Source organism: Lemur catta, chromosome 1 (genome assembly GCF_020740605.2).
Source record: "Lemur catta isolate mLemCat1 chromosome 1, mLemCat1.pri, whole genome shotgun sequence".
Classification (NCBI taxonomy): Eukaryota; Metazoa; Chordata; class Mammalia; order Primates; family Lemuridae; genus Lemur; species Lemur catta.
In genome coordinates, this window is record NC_059128.1 from 110,260,428 (window position 1) to 110,287,274 (window position 26,847).

At 53.8% G+C, this 26,847-nt stretch overlaps 2 protein-coding genes across 4 annotated transcripts in view; both read left to right on the plus strand.

The window, feature by feature from the left end:
* Positions 1-780: 780 nt before the first annotated feature.
* Positions 781-13,501, plus strand: C1H19orf38 (chromosome 1 C19orf38 homolog). Of its 2 annotated transcripts, XM_045546034.1 has the most exons (7): positions 783-927; positions 2,366-2,674; positions 5,497-5,589; positions 6,988-7,015; positions 7,794-7,837; positions 9,144-9,178; positions 12,919-13,501. In XM_045546034.1, the coding sequence occupies exons 1-7, from the start codon at positions 897-899 to the stop codon at positions 13,063-13,065; spliced, it is 687 nt and encodes a 228-aa protein (XP_045401990.1). In that variant the 5' UTR covers positions 783-896; the 3' UTR covers positions 13,066-13,501. The 2 variants fall into 2 exon arrangements, with proteins under 2 accessions (XP_045401997.1, XP_045401990.1); XM_045546041.1 differs by lacking the exon at positions 9,144-9,178 and having other exon boundaries at positions 781-927.
* Positions 13,502-14,798: 1,297 nt separating this feature from the next.
* CARM1 (coactivator associated arginine methyltransferase 1) overlaps positions 14,799-26,847 on the plus strand; it is a 38,933-nt gene continuing 26,884 nt past the window's right edge. Inside the window, exon 1 of one of the 2 annotated variants that reach the window (XM_045546055.1) lies at positions 14,799-15,130. In XM_045546055.1, the coding sequence (XP_045402011.1) occupies positions 14,911-15,130 (220 nt within the window). In that variant the 5' untranslated portion in view covers positions 14,799-14,910. The remainder of the gene's footprint in view (positions 15,131-26,847) is intronic. The other variant, XM_045546063.1, reaches the window with a different exon arrangement.

The following is a 26,847-nucleotide window of genomic DNA, read 5'->3' on the forward strand; positions in this document are numbered from 1 at the left end:
ACCAAAGCAAAACTCACTGGTAAGACAGAACCCTGGAAGTTTCTGGACTGTAAACAGGTAGCAGTTTATTCTGCAAACTATATCATTTTCCTCAATTCTGGAGCTAGTGTTTCCTTCACCAGCCTGATGAGGCTTTTCTTCCCTGTAGCCTCACATTGGGAGTGCTCACAACCCACTAGGCCCTGCATTTCATACCATGAGTTCTTATTTTGATTTTTTTTTTTTTCAACATAGGGTCTGGCTTTGTTGCACAGGCTGGAGTGCAGTGGCGTGAACATAGCTCACTGCAGCCTTGAACTTTTGGGCTCCATCCCATGAGTTCTTTGGATCTAATGTCCATTACTATTAATATTAGCCCCATTCTGCAGAGCAGCAAGCTGAGGTTTCTAGAAAGAAAAGCCTTGTCTGAGGTTGCAGAGGCTAAGCCCTAACCACCGTGCCCTCCCGCTCTCTGCCCTTCATTCCTTTCAGTTTGGGCACAGGTTGAGCTGTGGTTTGTGATCTGGGTGCGGGTTTCCCAGACGGCCCACTGTTGTCGCCTTTCCTCATGCCCAAGAGTTCTCTTGGGGAGATAGAAAAAACAAACAAACACCCAACTGTTTCATCCATTTTCTTTCCTCCGATTTGTAGAGGCACAGCCACGAGGTTGTAGAGAGGTGCCAGGGTCTGGTGTGCGTTTGGGGAAGGGGTGGGGAGAGGAGAGAGTCCCTTTCAGTGCCCAAGTGTGTGTGTGTATGTGTTTGTGTGTGTGTGCAACTTCCTGCCAGTGAGGAAACTCTCCGCTCGAATCAGCTTTGGTTCTCCTTTCCCCGATCTGGCCTCACAGGAGGAGTTGGCGGGCAGCCGTGGGCCCCTCTGGCCTTAGCCAGATTTCCTGGCCAAACCCGGGAGGAGAGATGCCCTGGACTGTCTTGCTTTTTGCAGCTGGTGAGTCTGATGCCACCCCTGCCCCCTTGAGGACCCTAACCCTGCACCCCTCCAGCTCCTGCCCACCTTGCTGCCCTGGGGACAGAAACGGGTGTTTGGGGAGTGGGGGGTGCCTCCCAGGTGATGGAGGAAGCTGAACCCAGGCGGGCGGATGGATTTGACCGTGAGCCCTGGAAACTCCCCAGGAGCATTGATTTTTCTCGTGAGGCTCCTCGTCGCCTGCCCCAAGTCAAGAATATCAGAAATATCATCACCCAGCTGTGCCCATGCCCCGTGACTCAGCCCTGCTTAGCCTCTGCAGGCTCCTACCTTGAGGGCTGGGGCAGCAGGAGGGTTTCCCTGGGGGTGGTGGCCGGACAAGGGAAGGCTTGTGTAGACCTCACCTGGCCAGACACTCTGCTCAGGAGACGGCGGGCAGCTGGGGGGAGAGTCTGGTCCCCAGGAGGAGGTTCCTCCTGCAGGAAACTCCCAGATCCATATTCCCCAGCACAGTCTGGGAAAGAAGAGAGCACCCCTCTGCCCTCTCCCCTCTAGCTCTCCCTCAACCCCGCTCCCCTACCTCCTGCCACTCTGGCCGCCTCCTGGCTGCGCCATGAACACCCCCGTGCCCCTCCCATCCTCTGAGCCTTTGCGCGTGCTGTTCCCTCTGGCTGGGATACTCTTTCTCAGCTCTTCGCACGGGTCCTTCTTGCTACTCAGGATTCAGCTCAGATGTCATCTCTTCAGGGAAGCCCTCTGGGGCCACCCCAGCTAACTCAGGCTTCCCATCACCTAGAACTTCCTGTCTCCGCCGGGCGCGGTGGCTCACGCCTGTAATCCTAGCACTCTGGGAGGTCAAGGCAGGAGGATCGCTTGAGCTCAGGAGTTCGAGACCAGCCTGAGCAAGAGCCAGACCCTGTCTCTACTAAAAATAGAAAAATTAGCTGGCCGTGGTAGTGGGAGCCTGTAGTCCCAGCTACTCGGGAGGCTGAGGCAGGAGGATCGCTTGAGCCTGGGAGTTTGAGGTTGCTGTGAGCAAGGCTGACACCATGGCACTGTAGCCTGGGTAACAGAATGAGACTCTGTCTCAATAAAAAAAAAAAGAAAGAACTTCTTGTCTCCTTGAGAGAACATCATCTCCATGGGGCAGGCATGGCTGTCCATTTGTCCCCACCACTGTTATGTCCCCAGCACCTAGAACAGGGCCTGGCACATGGTGTTGTTGATTAAAGTAATAAGACTGTAGTTGTGTTGCTACTTAATAACCATTGCTATTATTATAAAATGATACAAACACAGGGACCCCTCACCACATGCCAGGCACTCAAGTGCCCTCAACGTTGCAGTGGGGAAAGGATCACTAGATTCCTGGTGTACATAAAATCTAAGGCCCAGAGAGGGTGATCTACTTGCCCAAGGCCACACAGCCAGGCCAGCCACCCCTTATTCTGCACCACAGGCTCCTTGGCGATCCCAGCACCGTCCATCCTGCTGGTGCCCCCACACCCGAGCAGCCAAGAGGACCCCATCTATATCTCATGCATGGCCCCCGAGAGCTTCCTGGGGGCGAATTTCACACTGTACCGAGGGGGACACGTGGTCCAGCTCCTGCAGGCCCCCGCAGACCACCGTGGGGTCACTTTCAACTTGAGTGGTGGCAGCAGTGAGGCTCCAGGGGGACCGTTCCACTGCCAGTATGGCGTGATGGGCGAGCACAGCGAGCCCCAGCTGTCGGACCTCAGCGAGCCTGTGCACATCTCCTTCCCAGGTAAGTACTGCCAGGGGCTCGATTTTCTGATCCCGACCCTTTGCATGTATGTCTCCTCCTTTTAGACGGAAGAGCCAGGAATAGCCAGGCTTACAACCTGCCAGGACTTTCTTGCCTTTCCTTTTTTCATTCTCTCAGCCACCCCAAAACGGGATTTGTTGGTTCTCTGAATTGAAGTCAGCTCCCCTGGCTGCCTTCAGGTATAGCTGGATCCAGGTGCTCAAAGATATCAGGAATCGGCCGGGTGCGGTGGCTCATGCCTGTAATCCTAGCACTCTGGGAGGCTGAGGCGGGTGGATCGCTCGAGGTCAGGAGTTCGAGACCAGCCTGAGCGAGACCCCATCTCTACTAAAAATAGAAAGAAATTATCTGGACAACTAAAAATATATATAGAAAAAATTAGCCGGGCATGGTGGCGCATGCCTGTAGTCCCAGCTACTCGGGAGGCTGAGGCAGTAGGATCGCTTAAACCCAGGAGTTTGAGGTTGCTGTGAGCTAGGCTGACGCCACGGCACTCACTCTAGCCCGGGCAACAGAGTGAGACTCTGTCTCAAAAAAAAAAAAACAACAAAGATATCAGGAATCGTTGGCTACCTCTCAGCTTTGCTTCCTTCTGTGTCTTATTCTCAGGCAGGCTTCCCCCTCATGGTGGCAAAATTAGAGCCATGATTCTCCCCATTTTGCAGATGAGGAAACTGAGGCACAAGAGATTCGGGCACTTGCCCAAGTGACTCAGCTAAGAAGTAGCTGAGCTGGGATGCTGTGGCTGCCAAAGACCAAGCATTGAACCTCAACACTATACTGCACCCTCCCCTCTCGGCCACATAAAATTTTTGAGCACCTACAGCCGGGTGTGGTAGCTACACCTGTAATAACAGTACTTTGGGAAGCTGAGGCAGGAGAATTGCTTGAGGCCAGGAGTTCAAGACCAGCCTGGGCAATATAGTCAGACCCTATCTGTACAAAAAATTTTTAAAAATTTGCCAGGCACAGTGGGTCAGGCTTGCAATCCCAGCACTTTGGGAGGCCTAGGAGGGAGGATCGCTTAAGCCTGGGAGTTCAAGGTTACAGTGAGCTATGATAAGCCACTACACCCCAGCCTGGGTGACAGAGTGAGACCATGTCTCTACAAAGAAGCAGCAGCACTAAATGGGTTGAGGAGAAGCCAGCACTGTCGGTGCTGGGGCAAGAGTGTTGCGGGCAGAGGCCCTGAGGTTGGAGCATCCCTGATGTGTCTGAGGAACACGGAGGAGCCCAGGGTAGCTCAAGTATAGTGAACAAGGAGGAAAATGGGGGGCAGACAAAAGCAGGGAGGTGACAAGGAGGATCGTGTTGGGCTTTGTGGGCTGCAGCAAGGACTTTAGCTTTTCATCTGAGTGAAACAGGAGCCCCGGGAGGGCTGATGTCTTTTTCTGGTCTTCCCAAGAGTGGAGGCTGGGTATGGGTTATAGATCAGGAAGTAGGAGCCAGAAGCCTTCAGTGGCCCTCTGTGTCACCATCAACCTTCCCCGTGCAAAGAGAACCTTGTTGGCAGCTGAGGCTTGCAGATGACAGAACAGTTCTGTGTCCTTCCAGGCCTCGAGTTCCTCTATCAAAGGCCCCCTTCTCTCACCTTGGCCTTGTGGTCTTGAAGTGAGGAGGTGACAACTGCCCCAAATGAATGAATGAACAAGGCCTGGCATTGTGAGAATACCAAGCGTCTGTCTTCTACCTTCCTCCTCCTGGCTTAGCTCCTGACCTCTACTCGGGTGAGGTCATCTCTCTCTGCTGGGAGGGGAAGCTGAGTCCTTTGCAGAGAAGGAAGCTCTGGCACTGTCACTCCCATCCCTCTGTGGTGATCTCTGTGTGGATCTCAGTGTCCACCGTTTGGCTAGGGGTAGATGCCATCTGACCCACTGGAACCCAGGCTATAAGTCACTAAAAACTTGACTCAAACTGGCTTCAGCAACAAAAAGGATTTGTTGGTTCACTGAACTGAAGTCAGCTCACAGGGCTCACTTCAGGTATGGCTGGATCCAGGTGCTCAAAGATTCCAGGCCTTTGCCCACCTCTCAGTTCCGCATTCTTTTTTTTTTTTTTTTTTTTTTGAGGCAGAGTCTCGCTCTGTCACCCTGGCTAGAGTGCCGTGGCGTCAGCCTAGCTCACAGCAACCTCAAACTCCTGGGCTCAAGCAATCCTTCTGCCTCAGCCTCCCGAGTAGCTGGGACTACAGGCATGTGCCACTATGCCCGGCTAATTTTTTCTCTATATATTTTTAGATGTCCATATAATTTCTTTCTATTTTTAGTAGAGACGGGGGTCTCGCTCTTGCTCAGGCTGGTCTTGAACTCCTGATCTCGAGCGATCCACCCGCCTCGGCCTCCCAGAGTGCTAGGATTACAGGCGTGAGCCACCGCGCCCGGCCTGTTCCGCATTCTTGTGTGTCTTATTCTCAGGCAGGCCCTCCCCCTCGTGGTGGCAAAATTGTGCCCGGCAGCTTCAGATATGTCTCCTACCAGTTCTGCAGTGCTAGCCAAAGAACTACACCTCTTTTCCCAGTGGTCCAGCCAAAGTCCCAGAATTAGTTTTCATTGGCTCCGCTTGGACTACATGCTCATCTCTGAACCAATTACAATAGCCATGGGGGAGGGAATATGCTAATTTGCTGGACACAAAGTTTGCTAAATCCCCAGGGTTCAGCAATACCACACAGCAAGTCACACAGTTAGGGGTAATGGGGAAAGAGCTGCCTCCTCAAAAGAGAGAAGACAGGTGTCCCACCCTCTCCCTGTCCCCCTCAGCTCCATAATCTGCTCACTTTCTCTTTTCCCATTTTCCTCTAGTTCCCACTTGGATCCTGATGCTGTCCCTGAGCCTGGCTGGAACCTTCTTCCTCCTTGCGGGGCTAGTGACCCTTGCCGTGGTAGTCAGGAAAGGTAACAGCACGCAAAGAAAGCATGGCCCACGAGCTGCTGGTTTGTAACTTCTAGAACATGCAAATGTGCTCACACACCCAATTTTTTAGGAGCACAGAGGCAGATAGCATGGGGCGGTCCTACTCCAAAACTTAGCTATGAAAACACCTTCCAGAAGAGACAAGAAAATTCCCTGTGAGAAAATTCTGGAGAGCAGGGAAAATTGATAGTCATTTATTTTTTTTATTTTTATTTATTTATTTATTTTTGAGACAGAGTCTCACTTTGATTTTTTTTTTTTTTTTTGTGGAGACAGAGTGTCACTCGGTGTCCCGGGTAGAGTGCAGTGAGGCTGGGTCACCGCAAGCTCCAGGTCCCGGGCTGTGAGCGATCCTCGTGCCTCAGCCTCCCGGGTAGCTGGGACTACAGGCGCTTGCCAGAGCGCCCGGCTGGGTTTTGTTGGTTTTGAGTATTTTTTTTTTTTGGTCTTTTTTGTGATTTTTTGTTTACGGAGACGGGGTCTCACTGCGCTCGTGCTGGTGTCGATCCGGCGAGCTGCAGCTATCCGCCCGCCGCCTCAGCCTCCCAAGAAGCTGGGACTACAGGCGTGAGCCACCGCGCCCGGCCCAGAGTCTCACTTTGTTGCCCGGGCTAGAGTGAGTGTCGTGGCGTCAAGCTCACAGCAACCTCAAACTCCTGGGCTTAAGCGATCCTACTGCCTCAGCCTCCCGAGTAGCTGGGACTACAGGCATGCACCACCATGCCCGGCTAATTTTTTCTATATATATTTTTAGTTGTCCAGATAATTTATTTCTATTTTTAGTAGAGACAGGGTCTCGCTCAGGCTGGTCTCGAACTCCTGACCTCGAGCGATCCACCCGCCTTGGCCTCCCAGAGGGCTAGGATTACAGGCGTGAGCCACCGCACCCGTCCTGATAGTCATTTATTTTTATTGTGGTAAAATATATTCTACATAGCATGAAATTTACCACTTTAACCATCTTTAAGTACACAGCTCAGTGCCATTAAATACATTCGCTCTGTTGTGCAACCATCACCCTTCATCTCCAGAACTTTCCCATCTTCCCAAACTGAATCTCTGTCCCCATGAAACACTCACTCCCCCTTCCCCCTTCCCCAGCCCCTGTCAACCCCTGAAATTAATATTTTTAAAGGAAAACAATTTTACATGCTTGTACTTCGTTTGAAGTTTTTACCGACACTCGTTACCCATGTAACTTAAAAAAGAAATGTTTGTAGTAGCTGGTGTCAAGTGGCAAATTTGCCCTGGGAGAGGGGAGGCTGGTTTGCAAATATATGAGAGGGGCCTTGAGGGGCTTTCATTCTTTTGACTTTAGAAAGTTGTGGGTTGCAACCAGGACCAAATTCTAACAAGTGCTTGTTTGTTTTTTGTTACAGTTAGAGTCAAAAATTTACAGAGGAAAAGGTGAGACCCATTCCTGGAGGCTCTCAGAGGGTGGTTGGGGGACAGAGGATACTTTCCTGGCTGGGTGGGTGCTCCACCCCCAAACAGCACCCCCTGGAGGGACGGTCGTGTAATAGAAACAGGTGGTGCCATTTATTAAGCGCCTACTGTATGCTGGGCACTGTGCTAGGACTCCCTGATGTCAGAGCTCGCCTTATCCTCACAGCAGCCCTGGAAGCAGGCACTGTGAACAGTCCCACTGTACAGATAAGGGGACTGAGGCTCTGTGCTGTCACACGGGGACCAAGTTGCGGAGCCTTTCTTACATCCATTTGCCACTGGTTGCCAGAAATTGTTCCAGTCGTTCTGGATATCCACAGTGGATTTCTGGGGATCTTCCTGAGGTAGTGCTGTAGCCAGTGGCCCTGGGTCCTGGGCACCAGCATGTCCCAACTGGCCCTGGCCTTAGTTTCTCCCCTCCGAGAGGCGGGGAGACACCCATTGAATCCCAGCCTCACCTAGCTGCGGGGCTCCTACAGGAGAATTTCCATCTCATAGTCTTTTCTTCCACCTGGCCGAGAGGCTGTCACACAATGTGACACCTCTGCAAATCTCTGTCTTTCTCTTTTTGTTGCGTTCCCTGTGCGGGCACATTTTGGGGAGGATTCATGGGTAGGTGGATGAGGAATGAAGGCGAAATATATTGGGTCTGGTTTGGGGTCAGGGCTTTCCAGAATAAGCCTCCTGTCTCAAGGGGCAACTCCAGCACCCTGTCACTTTCTCCTCAATCCCTTTGCAGAGATCAAGAATCCTGCTGGGCCCAGATCAACTTCGCCAACACAGGTCTGTGTCTTTCCTGGCTGCACCCAAGCAAGATCACCACTTCAAACCCTCGTCATTCGCTACTCAAAACCTTCCTGCAGCGGCTTGTTCCCCTTAGGGCAAAATACACCCTCTCTATTACTTCCCCTGGGCTCCCACCTTCTCTCCTTGCCCCACCTCCTCCAGGAAGCCTTCCTTGACTCCCTAGACAGGGTTTGTACTTGCTACTTCCATGCACCAGCACCCCACCATTCTTCTCACCCCTCAGTGGAACCACAGTTAAGTATTCATTAGGTGGCCGTGTTTAATACTCGCTTCCACCGCTGGACGGTCACCCCACGGGGGAAGGACTCTGGCGTCTGTCTCTGGCCCCCAGCCCTGGGGCCCAGGTTGCCTTCCAGACGTGTCATTCTGCAGGCTTCCACAAGGGGGCGCGCGGCAGCCAGGCCGGGATGTGCGATGCTCCGCTGCAGGGGCCCCGAGCAGAGAAGTTCTATTCTCTGTACTTCATTCGCTGTCCGACACAACCATTGAGCACCTTCTCTGTGCTAAGATCTGGGAATGGTCCGGGCACAGTGGCTCACGCCTGTAATCCCAGCATTTTGGGAGGCTGAGGCGGGAAGATGGCTTGAGCCCAGGAGTTGGAGACCAGCCTGGGCAACAGAGCAAGACCCTGTCTCTTAAAAAATAATTACCCAGGTGTCGTGGCGCGCACCTGTAGTCCTACTACTTGGGAGGCTGAGGCAGGAGGGTCACTTGAGCCCAGGAGTTGGAGGCTGCAGTGAGCTGTGATGACGCCACTGCACTCCAGCTTGGGCAACAGAAAAAGACCTTGTCTAAAAAAAAAATAATAATAAGATCTGGGAGAGTCCCGGGATGACCAAGACAGGTGCAGTCTCGTTCCAAAAACAGCCAGTGGTGCCACCAGACCCTGTCTGGGACAAGGCTTGTGGTCCCTGGAAGAAGTGATGTTTAAGCAGAGCCCTGCAAGAGAAGGAATAGCTGGGTGGATGATCTAGCAATTGGGGGGAGCTTGGGGAGGGGGAATAGCCGACAGGTGTTCCTTCTGGATAGTGAGAGTTGAGATAAGGCACCCATTTGCCCGAGGGCAGCGAGAGGCCCCCAAAGGGGAGGTTTGGGCGGGAGAGAGACATGGTTCCATTTGTATATGTGAACAGTTCACCCTGCAGAATGGGTTGGAAGGGAGCAGAGAAGATGCTGGGAAATGGTTCCCACCCCCTTCCCCTGGGGCTGGGGGTAGGGGGCAGCGAGCAGGGAAGTTAAAACTGCTCCCCACCCCTGGATTTTCTTTCTCTTTCTGTTACAGACATGTCTTTTGATAACTCCCTGTTTGCTGTCTCGGTAAGTGGTTCCTTTTCCTGGAACTGGTTTCCTACTGACTGTCTTAACTGCGGGAAGGAGGGGCGGCCACCAGGCTGGATCAATGTGCTGTCGCTGAGCTTGGGGGGCTAGGAAGAAGCCCAGAGTCACTCAGCAGGGGCTCCTTAGTGAGCAGAAAGTTGGCTCTGAAAAGCCAGGGGGCAGAGGACTGAAGGTGGCAACAGGTGGATCCCCCAGGGCTGCTTGCTATCATGGTCAGCACTGCCTTTGGACCCAGTTAGGCCAACCCCTCTGAATGGTGACAGAGGATTCCGAGTGACCTGGTGGCCTCTTTGAGCTTATTCATGGAGCCTCATGACAATATGATGTATGCTGTGGTCCCGTCCTGGTACAAAGCAGTCTAGTTTTGTGTTCAGTCTCAAGGACTTCAGTTAACTGTCCCACTGTGTTTCCATCTAGGGGAGAGTCTTAGCGAACCTGCCCCCTTTTTGAGGGGTATTGTCCCCCTACATGTTGGTGCAATTGAGGTGGGAGCCATGGAGGGTTCTCAGTGGAGGAGGCGTCCCGATTCAGGTGTTCATTGGCGCTCTCTGGTGGCTTCTGCAGGGAGGACAGATGGGGGCCAAAGTGGTGGCTCCCCTGAGGGGCTGGGGTGTGCCCCAGGGGTGGGTGGTTTGGTCCAGTGTGTTGGCAGGTCAGGGTAGAGTCAAGGAATGGGAAACACAGCACTGTTTTTGTTTCACTTTCTTTTCTTTCTTTCCTTTTTTTTTTTTTTTTGAGACAGAGTCTCACTCTGTTGCCCGGGCATTCGGGCTAGAGTGCCATGGTGTCAGCCTAGCTTACAGAAACCTCCCACTCTTGGGCTCAAGCAATACTTCTGCCTCAGCCTCCCGAGTAGCTGGGACTGCAGGCACAGGCCACCATGCCTGGCTAATTTTTTTCTATATATTTTTAGTTGTCCAGCTAATTTCTTTCTATTTTTAGTAGAGACAGGGTCTCGCTCTTGCTCAGGCTGGTCTCGAACTCTCGAGCTCAAACAATCCACCCGCCTCAGCCTCCCAGAGTGCTAGGATTACAGGCATGAGCCACCATGCTGGACGTGTTTTTGTATCAACGAACAGGCCAAGGGGGAAAAGGGAGGGTCGGGGGTAGGGGGTGGAAGTGGGGACAGGCTTGGAGGGACAAGAACTCAGAGACTGCCACTGTAGCTGGTGGTGCCTGAGAGCAGATGGGGACATGGGTCTGGAATTTTGGAGAGAGGTCAGTTTGAGAGATGAAGACTCAGAGCCACTGGGCTACAGATGGTGGGAAGGAAGGGGGCTTGGCATGCGCCGGTCAGACTTCAAATCCTGAGCATATAAGGACAACCTGGCAGACAGGGCAAATTCTAAAACTGTCCATGAGCATCCGCACAGCTCAGGATACCATCCGGGTGATCCCCCCTCTACCCCCCTTTTAAGGCATTTTGTTTGTTTGTTTTTTTACTTTTTTTTTTCTTAAATTAGACATGAGGTCTCACTATGTTGCCCAGGCTGGACTTCAAACCCTTGGCTCAAGCGATCCCCCTGCCTTGGCCTCCCAAAGTGCTGGGATTAGGCCGGGCGTGGTGGCTCACGCCTGTAATACTAGCACTCTGGGAGGCCGAGGTGGGTGAATCACTCAAGGTCAGGAGTTCGAGACCAGCCTGAGCAAGAGACCCCATCTCTACTAAAAATAGAAAGAAATTATCTGGCCAACTAAAATATATATATAGAAAAAATTAGCCTGGCATGGTGGCGCATGCCTGTAGTCCCAGCTACTGGGGAGGCTGAGGCAGTAGGATCACTTAAGCCCAGGAGTTTGAGGTTGCTGTGAGCTAGGCTGATGCCATGGCACTCACTCTAGCCTGGGCAACACAGCGAGACTCTGTCTCAAAAAAAAAAACAAAAACAAAACAAAGTGCTGGGATTACAGGCATGAGCCACCTCGCTGGGGCTCTAGTTTATTTTATTATGGTAAAATACACATAACATAAAAATTTACTATCTTAACCATTTTTTCTTATTACTGAGCCCAATGAATGTCCCCATCTTAACCATTTTAAGTGTACAGTTCAGCATCATTAAATATATTCATGTTGTTGTACAACCATCAGCACCATCCATTTCCAGAATTTTTCGTCTTCCCAAAATAGAACTCTGTACCCATTAAACACTGACTCCTCCTTCCTCCTTCCCTCAGCCGCTGGATACCCCCATTCTACTTTCTGTGTCTGTGGATTTGCCTATTCTGGACATTTCATATAAATGGAGTCACACAATATTTGTCCTTTTGTGATGGCCTATTTGACTTAGCATAGAATGTCTTTTTTTTTATTTTATAGATTGTTCTCTAGAACAACATAAAATATCTTCAGTGTTCATCCATGTTGTACCATGTGTCAGAGTTTCTGTCCTTTGAAGGCTAAATGATATCTGACCATATAGACAGACCACGTTTTGTTGAGCCACTCATCTGTTGCTGGACACGGGTTGCTTCCACCTTTTGCCTATTGTGAATAGCACTGGGGTAAACACGGGTGTGCAAATATCTGAGTCTCTGCTTTCACTTCTAGTTTTTCTTTGAAGCGTTATACAAGCTGTGCTGTTGGTTGAGACAATAACGAAGTAGCTGACATGTCTCTAGCTTTTACTATGCCCTGGCTGAGGGCCTGATGTTCAACTGTGGGATTGATGATTTTCTTTTTGCAAACTAGGACACTAAGCATAGTAAATTGGCTTTACGAGGGTGGCTCAGCTAGGGAGAGGCAGGACTGTGAGTGGAACCCAACCTGCTCTCCACTGCCTGGCTTCAGTTCTAGCAAGCTCATCTCTCCTTGTCTCTCTGTTGCCCAGTCTAGAGTGCGGTGGCATCATCATAGCTCACTGCAACCTCAAACTCCTGGGTTCAAGTGATCCTCCTGCCTCAGCCTCCTGAGTATCTGGGGCTACAGATGCACATGCCACCACACCAGCTAATTTTTCTTATTTTTTGTAGAGATGGGGTCTCGCTATGTTGCCCAGGCTGAAGTGCAGTGGCACAATCATAGCTCACTGCAGCCTCCAGCTCCTGGGCTCAAGCGATCTTTCACCTTAGCCTCAAAAGTAGCTGGGACTATATGTATGCACCACCATGCCTGGCTAATTTTTCTTATTTTTTGTAGAGATGGGGTCTCACTATGTTGCCCAGGCTGGTCTCAAACTCCTGGGCTCAAGCAATCCTCCCGCCTGAGCCTCCGAAAGTGTTGGGATTATAGGCATCAGCCATTGCGCCTGGCCGAGGGTAGACTTTTGAAGGTGGTTTTGAGGGAGCCCAGAATGGGACGCAAGAAGCAGATAATAGTAATGGCTGTGTGCGCTTAACATAGAGCTTCTGATATACCAGTTGCTTTTTCTATTTTTACTCCTTTAAGCCTCATAGCAATCCTAGTAGGTGGGTACTAAGATTATCCCTATTTTGCAGAAGGGGAAACTGAGACACAGAGGGGTTAAGTCACTCAACTGCGGTCACACTGCCTGGAAGTGATGGAACTAGGATTTGAACCCAGGCTCTCTGGTCCCCTACTCAGCAGAGAGAAGGGCAGGAGAATGGAAGGCCAGGGCAGGTGTTTGTGGGTGTAGGAGGGAGACGGGATGAGATGAGGCCTGATGGGCTAGGAGAGTCTCAGGCTCAGTAAGTGGGGACACACTACATCCTGAAACTCCAGATCACCTGGTTCTCTCTTTTTTCTTGCACGGACAAAGAAAATGACTTCAGAAGAAGACTCAGCCACCCCGGATGCTCGCTCAGGGACCACTGTCATCCCCGGAGACTCTGGAGCCCGCAAGAGGCCCACCTCCACATCATCTTCGCCTGAGCCCCCCGAGTTTAGTACTTTCCGGGCCTGCTAGTGAGGCTGAGAATTGGGGGCCCCCCTCCATCTCCCGGCCTTTCAGGGCCTGAGGTCCCTCCAGCTACTTCTGGGGGGCTTGGGCTGCTGCTCTCTCAGGGAATTGAATGAGGCGATGAACTGGATGCCTGGCCTCCAGACTTTCGTCACAGAGGAGTGGGAGAGGGGGCATAGGCCGGCCTGGAGGCCGGACAGAAAGCAGGAAGACCCACTTTGGATTTTCAGCTCCTCAGGACCACCAGACAAGGAGATGTCAGGATCCCTTCTGGCCCCCCACTAGGGCCATAAGAGGTCCCCACTCCCCAGCAGCACAGGATTGGGCACTTGCCTCTTCCCCACTGGGTTTTTTGAGCATAGGGTACCCGGGGGTGTTTTCCGTGTGTCTGCCCTGCTGACATGCCTAAGTTATTCCTTATAACACGTACTGATATATATTCCCAAGGCCTTTATGGAGTGTAACTCTTCAAGCCTGACACCTCTGGGGTCCAATTGTTGGATGGCTGGGCGGTGAGGGGCGTGCATGAATTCACTGCCTTTGAGGTTCACCCCCAACTGCAGCAGGGAGGTGTTTGTGGAGGCCCGTGGGGTTGCGGGGAGCAGGGCAGTGCCCCGTGGGGTCTCTGCTAGGGCCTTTGCATTAGGGGTACAGGAGGTAGAATGATGGGGACGTGGGGGCACAGGGACATTAAGGAGTTAGGAGTAAATGACATTCAGGGAAGAATGAGAGCTGGGGTAGGTGGAAGTGGCCGAGAGCCCCTTTGTGCCCCCCAAAAGGGATGGGGCCCTTGAACAGTGGAGGGCGGACTGGGAGGGAAGATGGTGTGTGTGTGTTGGCAAAAGGGACACGGCTTGTCTGGCCTCACTGTCCAGCCATCACTGGGGGAGGGGCGAGAAACTGGGGAAAGGGGGGCTAAGGGAAGGGCTCAGAGAGGAGGGTTCGAGGATTTTTGTGTCCAAGGAAACAGTCAAGGGTTAAGGGTGGAGAAGGGGCAGGGGGGACGGAGACGATGTGGAATAGAAGAGGGGCGGTTGACTCAGGTTCAGGTTGTGCTCCGAGGTGGGGCGGGTCTCAAACAGCTTTAACAGCCGGGCGGGGCCATGGGCTGGGGGCGTAGTCTAAGCCCTGGCCACGCCCTTCTCTCAGGCCCTCCCCAGAGCTGGGCGCCGCACAAAGCGAATGGGAGCGAGCAGCACAGGTATGGGGGCGTGGCCTCTCCCGGCTGGGCCCCGCCTCTAGGCCGGCCGCCTCACAAAGCCGGGCGGGGCCGGGGGCGGAGCCCGTTCTGAGGGGCGTGCCCGAGCCGCCGCAGCGGCCCGCAAGCCCGGGGACCGCTTTACAAAGCGCAGGCGTTTGCGCGGGGCGGGGCCCAGGGCGTGTCCGTTTGGCCTAGCCCCGCCCTCGCCCTTCCCGGGCCACCGCACCGCCTCACAAAGCTTGGCCGTTGTTGCGCCGCGGGATTGAGGGCGGGACCCAAGCCTCCCGGGGCGTGTCCTCGCGGCCAAGCACTGCCCCCGACGCCCGCTCCCGCCCCCGCCGTTCCGGGGCGGTGGAGTCACCTCACAAAGCGGCGACCGTTCGCGCGGGGCGGGGCTGGCCCTGCCCCCGCCGCGCTCGCTGCCTCCCGTCGCCCAGGGCAGCCGGCAGGGGGCGCTGCGCCACGGGGCCGGGCCGCGGCGGCGGCGTCGAGGCGACGCGTGGCCGGCAGGCGGCGCTGCCCGGCTCGGGCTCGGCCTCGGCCTCGGCCTGCGCGGCGGCGGCGGCGGCGGCGGCGGCAGCGGCGGCGGCCTGGGCCCGGGCGCGGCGGCGGCGGCGGCGGCAGCGGCGGGGCCTGGGGCCGGATCTAAGATGGCAGCGGCGGCGGCGGCGGTAGGGCCCGGCCCGGGCGGCGCTGGGGTGGCAGGGCTGGGCGGCTCGGGGCCCTGCACTGCCGTGTCCGTGTTCCCCGGCGCCCGCCTCCTCACCATCGGCGACGCGAACGGCGAGATCCAGCGGCACGCGGAGCAGCAGGCGCTGCGCCTCGAGGTGCGCGCCGGCCCGGACGCGGCGGGCATCGCCCTCTATAGCCGTGAGTGCGGGGCTGGGGGCCGGCCTAAGGGCCGCGCAGCGCGCGGAGCTGCGCACGAGGCCGGCCTGGGGCGGGGGGCCGGCGGGGGAGGGGCCCCAGCCGTGGGGGCCGGGTGTGGGGTCCCGGGGGCTGAGCCGGGGGCCCAGAGTGAGCGGTGCGAAGGATCGGTGGCAAGAGACAGAGAGGGGAGAGACGGCGCGCGCGGTGGCCGGAGGGGCGAGGCGCCCTGAGTGAGGAGGGAAGCGGGAAATGGGGAGTGAGGGGCCTGAGATGGGGGAGGGGTGGGTGGGCAGGAAGTGGGGGGCTGAGAGTCGAAGGGGAATTCGGGCGTGGGGGCCGGTAGGAAGGAAGGAGGGCTGGGGTGCGAGAGAGGTGGGAGTCTGGGGGCGGGTGTGGCCGCCTCGGTGGGGAGGAGGGGAGTGTGGGCGGCCTGTGGCCATCTCTGGGGACCCCCTGGAGGGCTAAGAACAGTTGGAAAATGATTCCTAGTTTCGAGCGCCTGGGAGGACCGCGTTCCACTCTGCTGCCGGGCTTGGTGTGCAGGACCCCCGAGTGGGAAACTTCTAGACCTGGGGATCGGGCCCCTTCGGGGATGGTGCGAGCCACAGTAGGTGCTCCCTGTGGAAACGTGGAAAGGTAGGGCCCCTTCCTGGTGCCGGGCTCCGAAGTAAGAGGTAATACAGCCGCCTCCCTCGCCAGGCCACACTCCTCCTGTCTTCGTTTTGGGCATGTGAGAAGCTGGTTACATTTTCCAAAGCTGCTTTTCAAAACTGACATTTCAGTGGGGCGGGTGGGAGGGCCCCGAGGATCACAAATGTGCTTGCCAAGGCCCCCTCTGAGTCTTTGTAGTTCATCCTTTTTCTTCTCTTGTTACTCTTTCTTTTCCTATCTGCACTCTCAGATTCCTCGTGCACATTTTGCTATTCTGTTTCATTCGGCTTTGTCTCGCAGGGTTTCGTGCGCTGATGCTCTAGGGAGCCACTCTGGAGGCCTTTGCTGGCTTTGGCCCCGTGTGAATTTTTGCCACTTTGGGAAGGGGACTGATCCAAAGGGAAGCATGGGGAGCAGTTGGTTCACATCGGGTTCTCCTGGCACCTCGACTTTGAAAACATGGACTAAAGGAATTGTGGCTGTCATCCAAGTGCGATGCGTCTTTTTCCTGGGGCAGAGCTGGGGTCTTCATGGACCAGATGAGGGGACGGAAGAAGGGTATCTCAGATGGGTTTCGGAGCTCAGGGCACACTTAAGCTCAGCAGGACCCCAGATCACAAGCAAGCCCATTCATTTGGCAGGCAGAACAAAGTAGGGCATGGTTTCTCAAACTAGGGTCCCAAGGTTTATTTATCCTTAGAGGAGTCCTAGGACAATTGGTTATCTTTTTTTTTTTTTTTTTACATGGGCTGGATGGAAGATTGGGTATCTTTTTTAAAAAAACTTTTAAAAAAAGAGTTTTAGAACAGTTGTAGATTTGTAGATTTCTAGGGAACATAGTACAGAGAGTTCTCACCCCAAGCCCGGTTTCCCATGCTTGTATCATCTTACCCCTGGAAAATGTTTACATTTTGTGTTTTTGTTTTGTGGATAATCCTGAAAGCGTTACTAGTTATAAAGACAACACTTCACTTCTCTTTTAAGAGGTAATTTGTAGCGTTTGCTTCAGCAGCACATATGCTAAAATTGCAACAATACAGAGAAGATTAGCAAATTTTTATTTAATAAAAAAGAGGTAATTTGTAACTGAAGCTTTCTTAAAGAGGAGAAAGTCCACATTTCTCAAACAGAGATCCTAAGTTTCAGATGATATATATTTTCAGGGGTCTGAAATAATTTTTTTTTTTTTTTTTTTGCCTTTATGCATAAGTAACATTGGCTTGGGCTTAAGAGCATGGTTTCTGGAGGTGACCAAGCTGGATGTATTCATTCCCAGGGTTGCCAAAACATATTACCACAAACTTCATGACCTAAAACAACAGGAATGTTGTTTTATACATTTTCTCAGTTCCAGGCCAGAAGTCTGAAATCAAGGTGTCAACAGGGGCATGCTCCCTCCAGATGTCCGAAGGGGGAATCCTTCCTTGCCTCTTGCACATTCTAGCTATTTCCTGGCTTATGGCAGCAAAGCTCCAGTCTCTGTTTCTGTGTTTCTTCTGATAAGGACACCAGATGTTGGATTTAGGGTCCACTCTATATTTAGGATGACCTCATTCTGAGATCCTTAACTGCATCTGCAAAGACCCTATTTCCAAATAAGATTCCACACACAGTTTCCAGGGGTTACAATTTGGACTTATCTTTCTTGGGTCTTGTGTCCTGACAGAGTACTAGCAGGGTGGCTTTGCATCTCAGTTTCCTCATCAATAGAACGGGGTTGATGTCAGGATCGTGTGGCATGACAGGTTTGCTCAATAAATGAAACCTCTTTGGAGGTAACCCCTGCTCCCATAACAGGCTGGTGATGGCCTCAGAGTTGGCTGGGTCAGTGCTCGGGGCGAGGCAGCATTTGTTCAGGAGTGGTCCTGGACAGAGCAGGAACAGAGGACGAATTGCTCGGAAATGTGCCGGGTGAGTGCAAAGTCCTGGGGCCGGGCTGTGAGGTTGCACAGGCCCAGATGTGAGGGCAGGGCCAGGCTGCTGGGCACGGAGTGTGGCAAATAGTCTCCTGGGAAAGGTCCGAAGTGGTCCAGCCACTGGGAGGAGGAGGGGGAATGTGGCAGCTGGGTGGAGCAAGGGGGAGCTCCCCCTTACGATTCAGGGGTGCACCAGGCTGCTGGGGCTTCAGGCCTTCTCTTGGGATGCACTTCCTTCCCCGACTTCACCATTTTCCCACTGGGACCCTTCTGGGACCTGAACACTTTGGCCAAGAAAGGTGTCAAGAGCACCCCACCTATCCATTGTGAGGTTGAGTGTTTCGAGCCGCTTGTGCTTGCAGACTTCCAGGATTCGAACTGGTGGGTGGATGGGGACATGCAGAGGGCTGGCCAGGACACTCATGCGAGTCCCCCAGTGCCTCTCCTATGGGGGGCAGAGCAGAGGCATTTTTGGATGCTGGTGAGGGCCCTGAACATGGAGTCCGCCTCCTGCTGGTCACCAGCTCTGTGGCCTTGAACTAGCCATTCTCCCTCCCTGAGCCTATTGCCTCACCTGTAGTGACACTTACCTACACACGGCCTCAGTTGCCTCCTCTACAATGGGAATAATGTCACTTAGGGCCCAGGAACGTGGGTGAAGTTGATTGGGCAACGCGAAGCAGCGTGTCTAGTGTGTAGCTGTCATTTGGAAAATAGTAAATATTTTTACAGGTGTTAGGGACAGCAATGTCATTGGCATGGCATAGGGGTGAGCTGGCTTTTCTAGGAGGGGACCCCTTATGCTGTGGGGTTATCCAGCTATCTTGTAGTCCTAGGGATGGGAGAAGGACCTTGCCAGATGTGACAGGGCTGGGAGAGGAATGCAGGAAGCGGGACTTAAAACTCAGCCCTTGATGTCTGCGTCTACACCCTCCAGTGGGAAAGATGACAGCTGCAAAAGGCCCTGTCTCAGTCACTGCGCAGTCAACAGTTACCCTCCCCACCCCTTCTTGCTATTTGAAGTCACCCTGGCCTATGTCCATGGGAGTCGCCAAATGACGACTACCAGAACCAGGCCATTTTCCCTGGGTGGGGTGGGGGGGACCCTTTGGCTGGTCTTCCCAGGCCTCGATGAAGCTTTGGCATCGCCTCTGGAGTTCCCGGACACAGGCTGCTGTCCCCTTGAAAGCAGGCAGCTTCTTGGGGAAACCTGCTGGGGGGTGGCCAGGGAAGAGAGCACAACAAACTCTCAGTTCCTCAGCCTGGTGGCATCCTTTCTGCAGATGACTGTGTTGCTTTTCTTTCTTGGTCAGCACGAGTCAATGTGGCCGTTTCTCTAGACTCTCCCACCGCATTGGCTAAGAAGAGCCGTGCAGCAGGGCGGGCTCTGTTAGGGCCTAGATTTCAGCTTGTGGGGGGCATGCCAGGGAACGGAAAGCCCCGAGAAAAATCCCTTGTCCAAAGAAGGCAAAAATCAGCCTGCTGTCACAGAACTGGGGGGCTTATGACTTCCTTCTGTCATCACCTGGGACACCCCTGACAGTTGGCAGTGGGAGGTACAGAAGAGTTTATGTGCCCTGCCTTTGGGACATTTCTGTGTCAAGCTGGAGTGACAATCGAGAAAGTTAGTAACACCAGAAGGGCATTCGTGTTTCCATGGTGCCTGCAAGTTGCTAATGGCTGCTGTCATTGACCAATTTACTGTGTACCAGGCTCTGCGTAAACTTGTGTTAGAGGACTCAAATGCATGACCTTGGGGACAGCTAGGGAAAGGACAGTGGTTTACATCAGGGCTTATGGGCCAAATGGAGCCTCCTGTTTGTTTTGTTTTGTTTTGTTTTTGAGAGACAGGGTCTCTGTCAGCCCAGACTGTAGAGTGCAGTGACATGATCACAGCTCACAACCTCTAACTCCCAGGCTCAAAAGGTCCTCCCACCTCAGCTTCCCAAGTAGCTGGGACTGCAAGCACATACCACCACGCTCAGCTAATTTTTGAAAAAAAAAATTTGTAGAGATGGGGTCTCACTGTGTTGCCCAGGCTGGTCTTGAACTCCTGGGCTCAAGTGATCCTCCTGCCTTGGCCTCCCAAAGTGCCAGGATTATAGGTGTGAGCCAGTGTGCCGGGCCATGTGGCCTATTTTTATATAGTCAGAGCTAAAAGAGGCTTTCACATTTTTGAAGATTGATTAGGGGAAAAAAAGAAAATCCTCAAAGAATATTCAACTGAGACCACAGTGTCCTATAAAACCTAAAATATTTACTCACTGGCTCTTGACTGAAAAAGCTTGAGGACCCCTGGAATGAATGAATGAGGCAGCAGGTGGAGGTGGCCCGTGAGAAACTTGGCTCTAGCCAACTTTAAGAGAAACCAGAATCCTTTCTTTTTTGACTGTGGAGTGTCCTGCTTGCTGAGGCCAAGTAGAGTAGACTTACTGGATTGTGTGGGCTCGTTGACGTGCCAGTTGTAGCCCTTACTATATGCCACCACCGATCCTAAAAACGGTCCTCCAAGGTCAGAGATACCAATCCCATTTTACTGGTGGAAAAACAGAGGTGAAAGGACTTAGCCCACCAAGTGACGTGGTCAGCTGGCAGCAGGGCTGGCTCTGGCACTCAGGGCAGCTGGACGCCTGCCTTAACTGTTTGTGTAAGTGGTTCAGTGACAGAAAGGTCATCAACGTCCAGTTTATCTGTGCATAACAGAGACCCAAAGTAGCAGAGGCTTAAACAAGAGGGCATTTGATTTTCATGCTCTTGTGCGAAAGTGTGGAGGTTAATGGGTGCCACAGTCTCCAGGGCTGGTGTGGAGGCTCTTGGAAGTCTTTGGACTCAGGTTTTCTGCCATTCCTAAGGTGAGGTCTTGTCTTCGTGGTTCATTTTGGCTGCTGGAGTCCAGCCATTACACCCTGATTTCCAGACGGCAGGGTTAAGGGGAAAGGGTGTAAAGATCACAGGCAACATCTGGGGTCTGCCAGGGCAGGGAGAGGGATAGGGATGCCTGCGGAGCTTGCAAACTGGAATGTAATGGAACGGTTTCACCTTAGCCTGCTCCAGAAGCAGGTCAGAGCTCAGAAGTCATGTTCTGGAACAAAAGGTGAAGTCTGCCCAGGGCATCAGGGACAAGATGGCAAAGGCCAGGGGTAGCAGGTGACTTGCCTGCAGGGTATGTCACAGTTCACATCGATGTAGATGCCAATATTTTCAAAACTGGGTGATTTCACATCAAATTCTGATTTTTGTCTTTCTGAAAAATTGGAAAGGTTGGCAACCCTGGGTCTATATGCCCCGAGGCTGAGTCAGGTGGCGATGCTACCTCCAGAGGGGACACTCGGCCCCAGTCCCCAGAGTTACCTCCTTGCTCACTTGCACTGGTTTGTTTCTTCAAAGGGAGAAGCATTTCTCTGAACCCAGGTTTCTATCAGGTGTCTGTCACCCTCAGCCCCACGCCCTCCAGGCAGCTGAGTTTGAGCCCCTTGCTTCAGATACAGACGTGGGTGGGAAGTCTGGTGACCAGTCCTAGCCCTGCCCATTCGTGCCATGCCCGCCCTCAGCCCCTCCCCTTCCTGGTCCCACCCAGGCCCCCTGCTCCTCATCTGCAATTGTGAAATCCAGAAGTTCTGAAACTCTAACTTATTTTTGCTACTCATTTGACAGCAAAATCAGACCTGACCCAAACTCATACGTTGGCAAAATGTGACCCGACCTACCATGTGGGGCTCTTACTAGTCTCTGTGTACGCAGTTTAGTGTGACTAGTCACCCATTTTGCTGCAAAGACCTGCTTGGTTACGGACGTTGCCGAGACTCCTGGAGTAATATACATTATCTGTACCTTGTCACCTTTATAAAACTCAAAAAGTTTGTAATCCGAAACACACTGGGCCCCACGTGTTTCGGGTAAGGGACTATGTGCCCCCTGCCAGGGTCTACACAGGGGCCCTCATGTGAGATTGTGTTGGAAAGTTGCCAGCTCCGTGAGCAGCCCCTGGTCACCAAGTGCTGGCCTTCTACATAGGGGTCTAGACAAGGTGGGTGGGCAGGGACTTTGAACAGAAGCAGGAGTGTGGTGTGAACTTGCCAATGACTTTGAGATGCCAGGCTTCAGACACCTCTGACCAGCTTGGATTTAGCAGGTGGGGAGGCTCAGGAGACCTTCCATGGCAGGTGTGGTTTCTTTCGCAGAAACCTGCTCAGTGTCTGGTACCTGCTGGAGAACCTGGGAGGGGGTGAGTTTGCCAGGACATCCCAGGAAATAGCCACTTACGTCAGGCCAGGATGGAGTGACAGATCTTGGCCACATCCATCTGCTCTAGGTGGAGAGTTGAGGCCAGGAGTGGCTTCCATCATCTAAGAGAGCTAAGGATTCTTTTTTTAGAGACAGGTTTTCACTCTCTTGCACAGGCTGGAATGCAGTGGCATGGTCATAGCTCACTGTAACCTTGAACTCCTGGGTTCAAGCAATCCTCCTGCCCCAGCATTCCAGGTAGCTGGGTCTACAGGCACGCAACACCACGCCTGGATAATTTTTAAATTTTTTGTACAGATGAGGTCTTGCTATGTTGTCCAGGCTGGTTTTGAACTTTTGGCCTCAAGTGATCCTCTTGCCTCGGCCTCCCAAATGCTGGGGGGTTACAGGTGTGAGCCATTGCGCCCGACAGAGCTAGGATTCTTAATCTGGTCTGTGGATGGCCCCTGGGGGCTCCCAGGAACCCCTCAAAATTGAACACAGTTGTGTAAGGGTAGAGGCAGAATATTCAGTGGCTGTCACCTCTGATGAGCCTCTGAAACACGGTGACAGTGGCACCTTCCTGGAGGCTGTCATGGAGGGGCGAGAACACGTAAAATGCTTTGCCACATGTGCCTGGCTCCAAGTAAGTGCCTGTACATTGACCACCGTGTTGCCATGTAGCCTTTGCACATTCTTCTGGGCACAGCCTCCCCTAATTTCACTCAGCTTCTCAGAGGGATCTGTGACCATGAAAGGGTGACAGCCCCTGGACTCCCCTGACATCAGATTGGGGAGTGACTTGGCTGCCCCTGGCTGGGTGGGGGGGCTGTGACGGGGGCGGGGAGAAGCTTTGAGGGAGGAGAAGTCAGCGCTGTCTGATGCTGCAGAGATCAGAGCAAGAGCCGAGGGCTGGTCACCGGATTTGTGAGCAGGAGGGCACAGACAACCTCAGAGAACAGCCCCCTGGAGGGCTGGGGTGGAGAGGGGGCCCAGGCAGGTGGCAGGTCTGGGGTGGGGGTTCGGTGCAGTGGAGCTTCAGACGGAGAAGTGGGGAAGCCGGCCTTTCCCAGCCCACCAAGACCCGCCCTTTGATTCATTCAGCCTGAGACACGCAGGGAGAGGGGACTCACTGTCTCTTCCGTGTGGTAGCTGCCATTCGTCCAGCTTTAAACAGTCAGCAAAAATTCACCTAGCGTCTGCTGTGTGCCAGTTACTGTCTTAGGAGCTGGGGATATGGTGACACCCAAGATAAACACAGGGTTCCATATTTGGGGGCCTGGAAACCTTATGCCACAAGCGCTATGTCAGCAATGACTTAAGCTGGTTAGTTCGCAATAGTGATCAGTGATCAGTGCCTTGGAGAAACACTACCTGAGGGGCTCAGGATGCTGGGGGAGGGTTTCTAATTGGGGTTGGGGGGCTGGTCAGGGAAGGCTTCCCTGCTTCCAGGGTGGGGGTAGGGGGTGGGGGGAGGGCATTAAAGCCACTGAGAAGAGCACAGCAGGGCTCAAGGCTAAGCGCTGATGGGGGCCATCTGTCACATCCTGCTCCTCACCATCCGCATGACTGTGTGCCTCAGTTTCCTTAGCTATCAAATGGAGATCTTGACAGTGTCTACCTTAGAAGGTTGTTGGGAGTGGTGAGCTGATAGAACTAAGTGCTTAAAATAGCTCCTGGCACAGTGGGAGGGAAGACCTGCTCTGGGAGTGAACTCATGGCCAAGGACAGCCTGGGCCAGTGGGGGAGGGGCAGCCCCAGCAAGGGGCGGGGTGGGAAGTGACACTTGAGATGGGGCCATCATGGGCGAACGCCTCAGTCTCCCTGAATCCTAGCTGCCTTGTTGGTGAGGAGGGTTCATCGAGGGGCTTTGCTTGTGACAGGTGGCCTTGGCCAGGGTGACGTTCGTGCCTGGACCTCAGACACACCCCTCACACTTCCCCACTCCTGTTACACTCCCAGTCTTGGGGAGCAGAGTGAAAGCAGATAAGAAGCCCAATCTCCCCGCTGCGGGGGAAATGGCCCTAGGGGCACCCCCAAAGAGAATGGCACCTGAGGATCTGAGGGGAGAAGGGAGAGGCTGGTGGCTTGGTGGAAAGGAGGGAGCTCCTGGGATGAGGAGGGCTGGGTGGCAGGGTCTTCAGGGGGTCTGCTGTCAGCCCTGCTGCTCTCCCGGGCCTGTCTCTCTCTGGCAGGGCCAGGCCAGGCCTGCTTGGTCTTCCTTGGCTGGCACCATCTTCCCTTCTCCCTCCTGGGCTGGGGCAGTCCTCTCTGGGTCCTGATCTGCAGCTGCTGTAGAGCCTTCCCTTGGCTTGACCTTGTGATCTTGACCAAGGGACCCTAGTTCGTCTCTCTTCAGTTTCCTTCTGTCAGTGGAGGGGGTTTTGTGGATCGGCCCACACTCAGGTAGGGGAATCATTGGTCTCCTAAACCTGCTCTGTAGCCTGGAAGAGAAGATGTGTCCCCAGGTGGCCAGGTATGGCAGCAGATCGTGAAACCCTCAGAAGACAGGTAGAGCCCGGAGGGGCACAGAGGGGCCTTGGCCATCCTGCCCTAGACCCTCCTTGTCCCCAGTGACTCAGGAGAGGAAGCCCTTTCCTCTGTGTGTGGTTTATCTGTCCCAGAGGGTTCCCCTTCAGTCTCTGGACCTGCTCCGGGGACCTCGGGGACCTGCTTGGGGAAATTCAGGATTCAGTCTCAGGGATGGTACAGGGCAGGGCTCCATCTTCCCAGAGAAACCACGGTACCTGCTCTGTCACTGTTGGCACTGCACATCTCTGACTTTTGATTGAAGAATCTGGAGTCCCCTATGCCTGTGGTCCCCAATGCCCAGGCCTCAGACAGGTACAGGACAGGTACGGGTCCGTGGCCTGTTAGGAACTGGGCTGCACGGGAGGAGGTGAGCATGGGCGAGCAAGTGAGTGAAGCTTCATCTGTATTTGCAGCCGCTCCCTGTCAGGGCATAAGCTCCACCTCCTGTCAAATCATCAGGGGCATTAGATTCTCATAGGAGCGAGAACCCCATTGTAAACTGCGCACGGAGGGATCTAGGTAGGTTGTGTGCTCCTTATGAGAATCTAATGCCTCATGAGCGTTAGATGTTGTCCTGCGTGACACATACTGTGTAGTAGCACACTCCATTATACTATCAAAGGTGGAGCTGAGGCGGTGATGCTAGCGCTGGGGAGTGGCTGCAAATAACAGATTGTCATTAGCAGAGTGGTCTGACTGCACAGTAAATGTCACGTGCTTGAATCATCCCGAAACCATCCCCCCCACCTCCCCCATCTGTGGAAAAATTATCTTCCATGAAACCAGTCCCTGGTGACAAAAAGGTCGGGGACCACTACCCTATGCCATCCCCTGCCACCTTTGGTCCCTGAAAATCAGATATGTGAAGGAAATTGAGACCAGGCCTAACTCAGGCCTGAAGGAGTTGGGTTCAAGGATTCCCTCATGTGTCTGCTGGAGATCTCTTTATTATTTGTTGAGACTGTTCTTTAGTCAACACACACAGGTGCCCAGGCCTTAGGTGTTCTGTTTGGTGCATTGGACAATTGTGTCCTGTGTCACCGCCATCCAAAGCCAGCCGCAGACCTTGTCCTGTCTGAGTTGTTTTTGTTCATCTGGGCAGCCCCTTCTTCCCCATCTGCTGGTCCCCTGCTGCTGGGCGGGGCAGTCTTGGAAACAGGTCCAGACTGGTTTGGGGGGGCTCCATGCCCCCACCATCCCTGCTGGGAGAACCCCCTTTTATTCTCGTTTTGTCTGTCTCTTTAAAGCGATTCATTACCCACAGCCTTGGCAAGAGCCGGTGGGAGCGGTTTTTCTTTAAGATCGTTGGCAGGTCTTTTCTCCCGCTAATTGTGTTCCCCATCCGGGTTGGTGCGATCTCACTGGATGCCTTGCACATGGAAGCGGGATGGCTTTATGTATAGAAACCTGCCTGGCGACTGGGCACGCAGCAGCGCACGACTCCCAGGGAGCACCTCCCGGCCAGCAGCACTGCCACCAAAAGGTCCCTGGCTCTAATGAGAAAGGGTTGCTCTTGTCATCCCCCCTCTGGGGGGCACATGTGAATAAATAATCAAAGACAGATTGGGAGGCCTCTTGCAGACCCAAGAGGGACATACTGGAGAATTTGCCACATTCTTCCCTGAGCAGGAAGGGAAGACGAGGGCAGGCGGAGCTTTCAGATTTCTGTCCTGTGCCCTTGAGGGACCCTCATGCATCTGAGCCCTTGAGCCCCCAGCTTGGGGGTGACGGGGTGCCTGGCTCTTATACCCGTCCTCCCCCTGCCTGTCGCTGCTGCCAGGCCAGACCGTAGCTAATGTTTGCTGGGTCCGAGTGAGGTGCCAGGCGGGCCCTGTTCCAAGTGCTTTGCGTTCATTGACTGGTCTAACCATCAGAACAGCCCCGAAGGTGGGCCTAGAGGCACCATTGGTAGGGAGCCATGGCACACTCCCTCATTTTGATATAAACAAGGGAACTGAGGCACTGAAAGGTTGCTGGCAGAGTCGAGACTACGAACCCAAGTCTCGCCCTGAGGCCCCACTCAGCCCCGTCTCCCAGCCTCAGCCTCCTCCAAAGTGTGCGAAGTGAAAGTAGATTAAGCCCTTGGCATGGAGGAGGCGCCCACCCAAGGCTCCTCCCTCCTGTCCCTTCAGGTCCTTGTCCTTTGTCACCACATTGGCCGTGGTGGCCTCTTTCAAGGCTCACCAAAGCCAGGTTCCCCTCATTCCTGCCTCATTGCCGGTTTCATCCCAATGTTAGGCAGTGTCTGCCCACCCCTGCCTGTGCCACAGCTGGCGTCACACCTAGTGAGGCAGCTACAGAGCCTGGGGCGGGCGGTGCCCCTCCTAACCCAAGCCTCCTGCTCTCTGAGCCTCAGTGGGGCCATTTCAGAAGCCCTTCCTGCAGCTTTGGGGC

What these genes read in the sequence shown, in the direction of transcription:
- C1H19orf38 (XM_045546034.1), top strand. Translation starts at nt 897, where the DNA reads ATGCCCTGGACTGTCTTGCTTTTTGCAGCTG. An exon ending in AAAAATTTACAGAGGAAAAG is followed by an intron (nt 7,016 to 7,793) that starts GTGAGACCCATT and finishes ATCCCTTTGCAG; the next exon opens with AGATCAAGAATCCTGCTGGG. An exon ending in GATCAACTTCGCCAACACAG is followed by an intron (nt 7,838 to 9,143) that starts GTCTGTGTCTTT and finishes TTTCTGTTACAG; the next exon opens with ACATGTCTTTTGATAACTCC.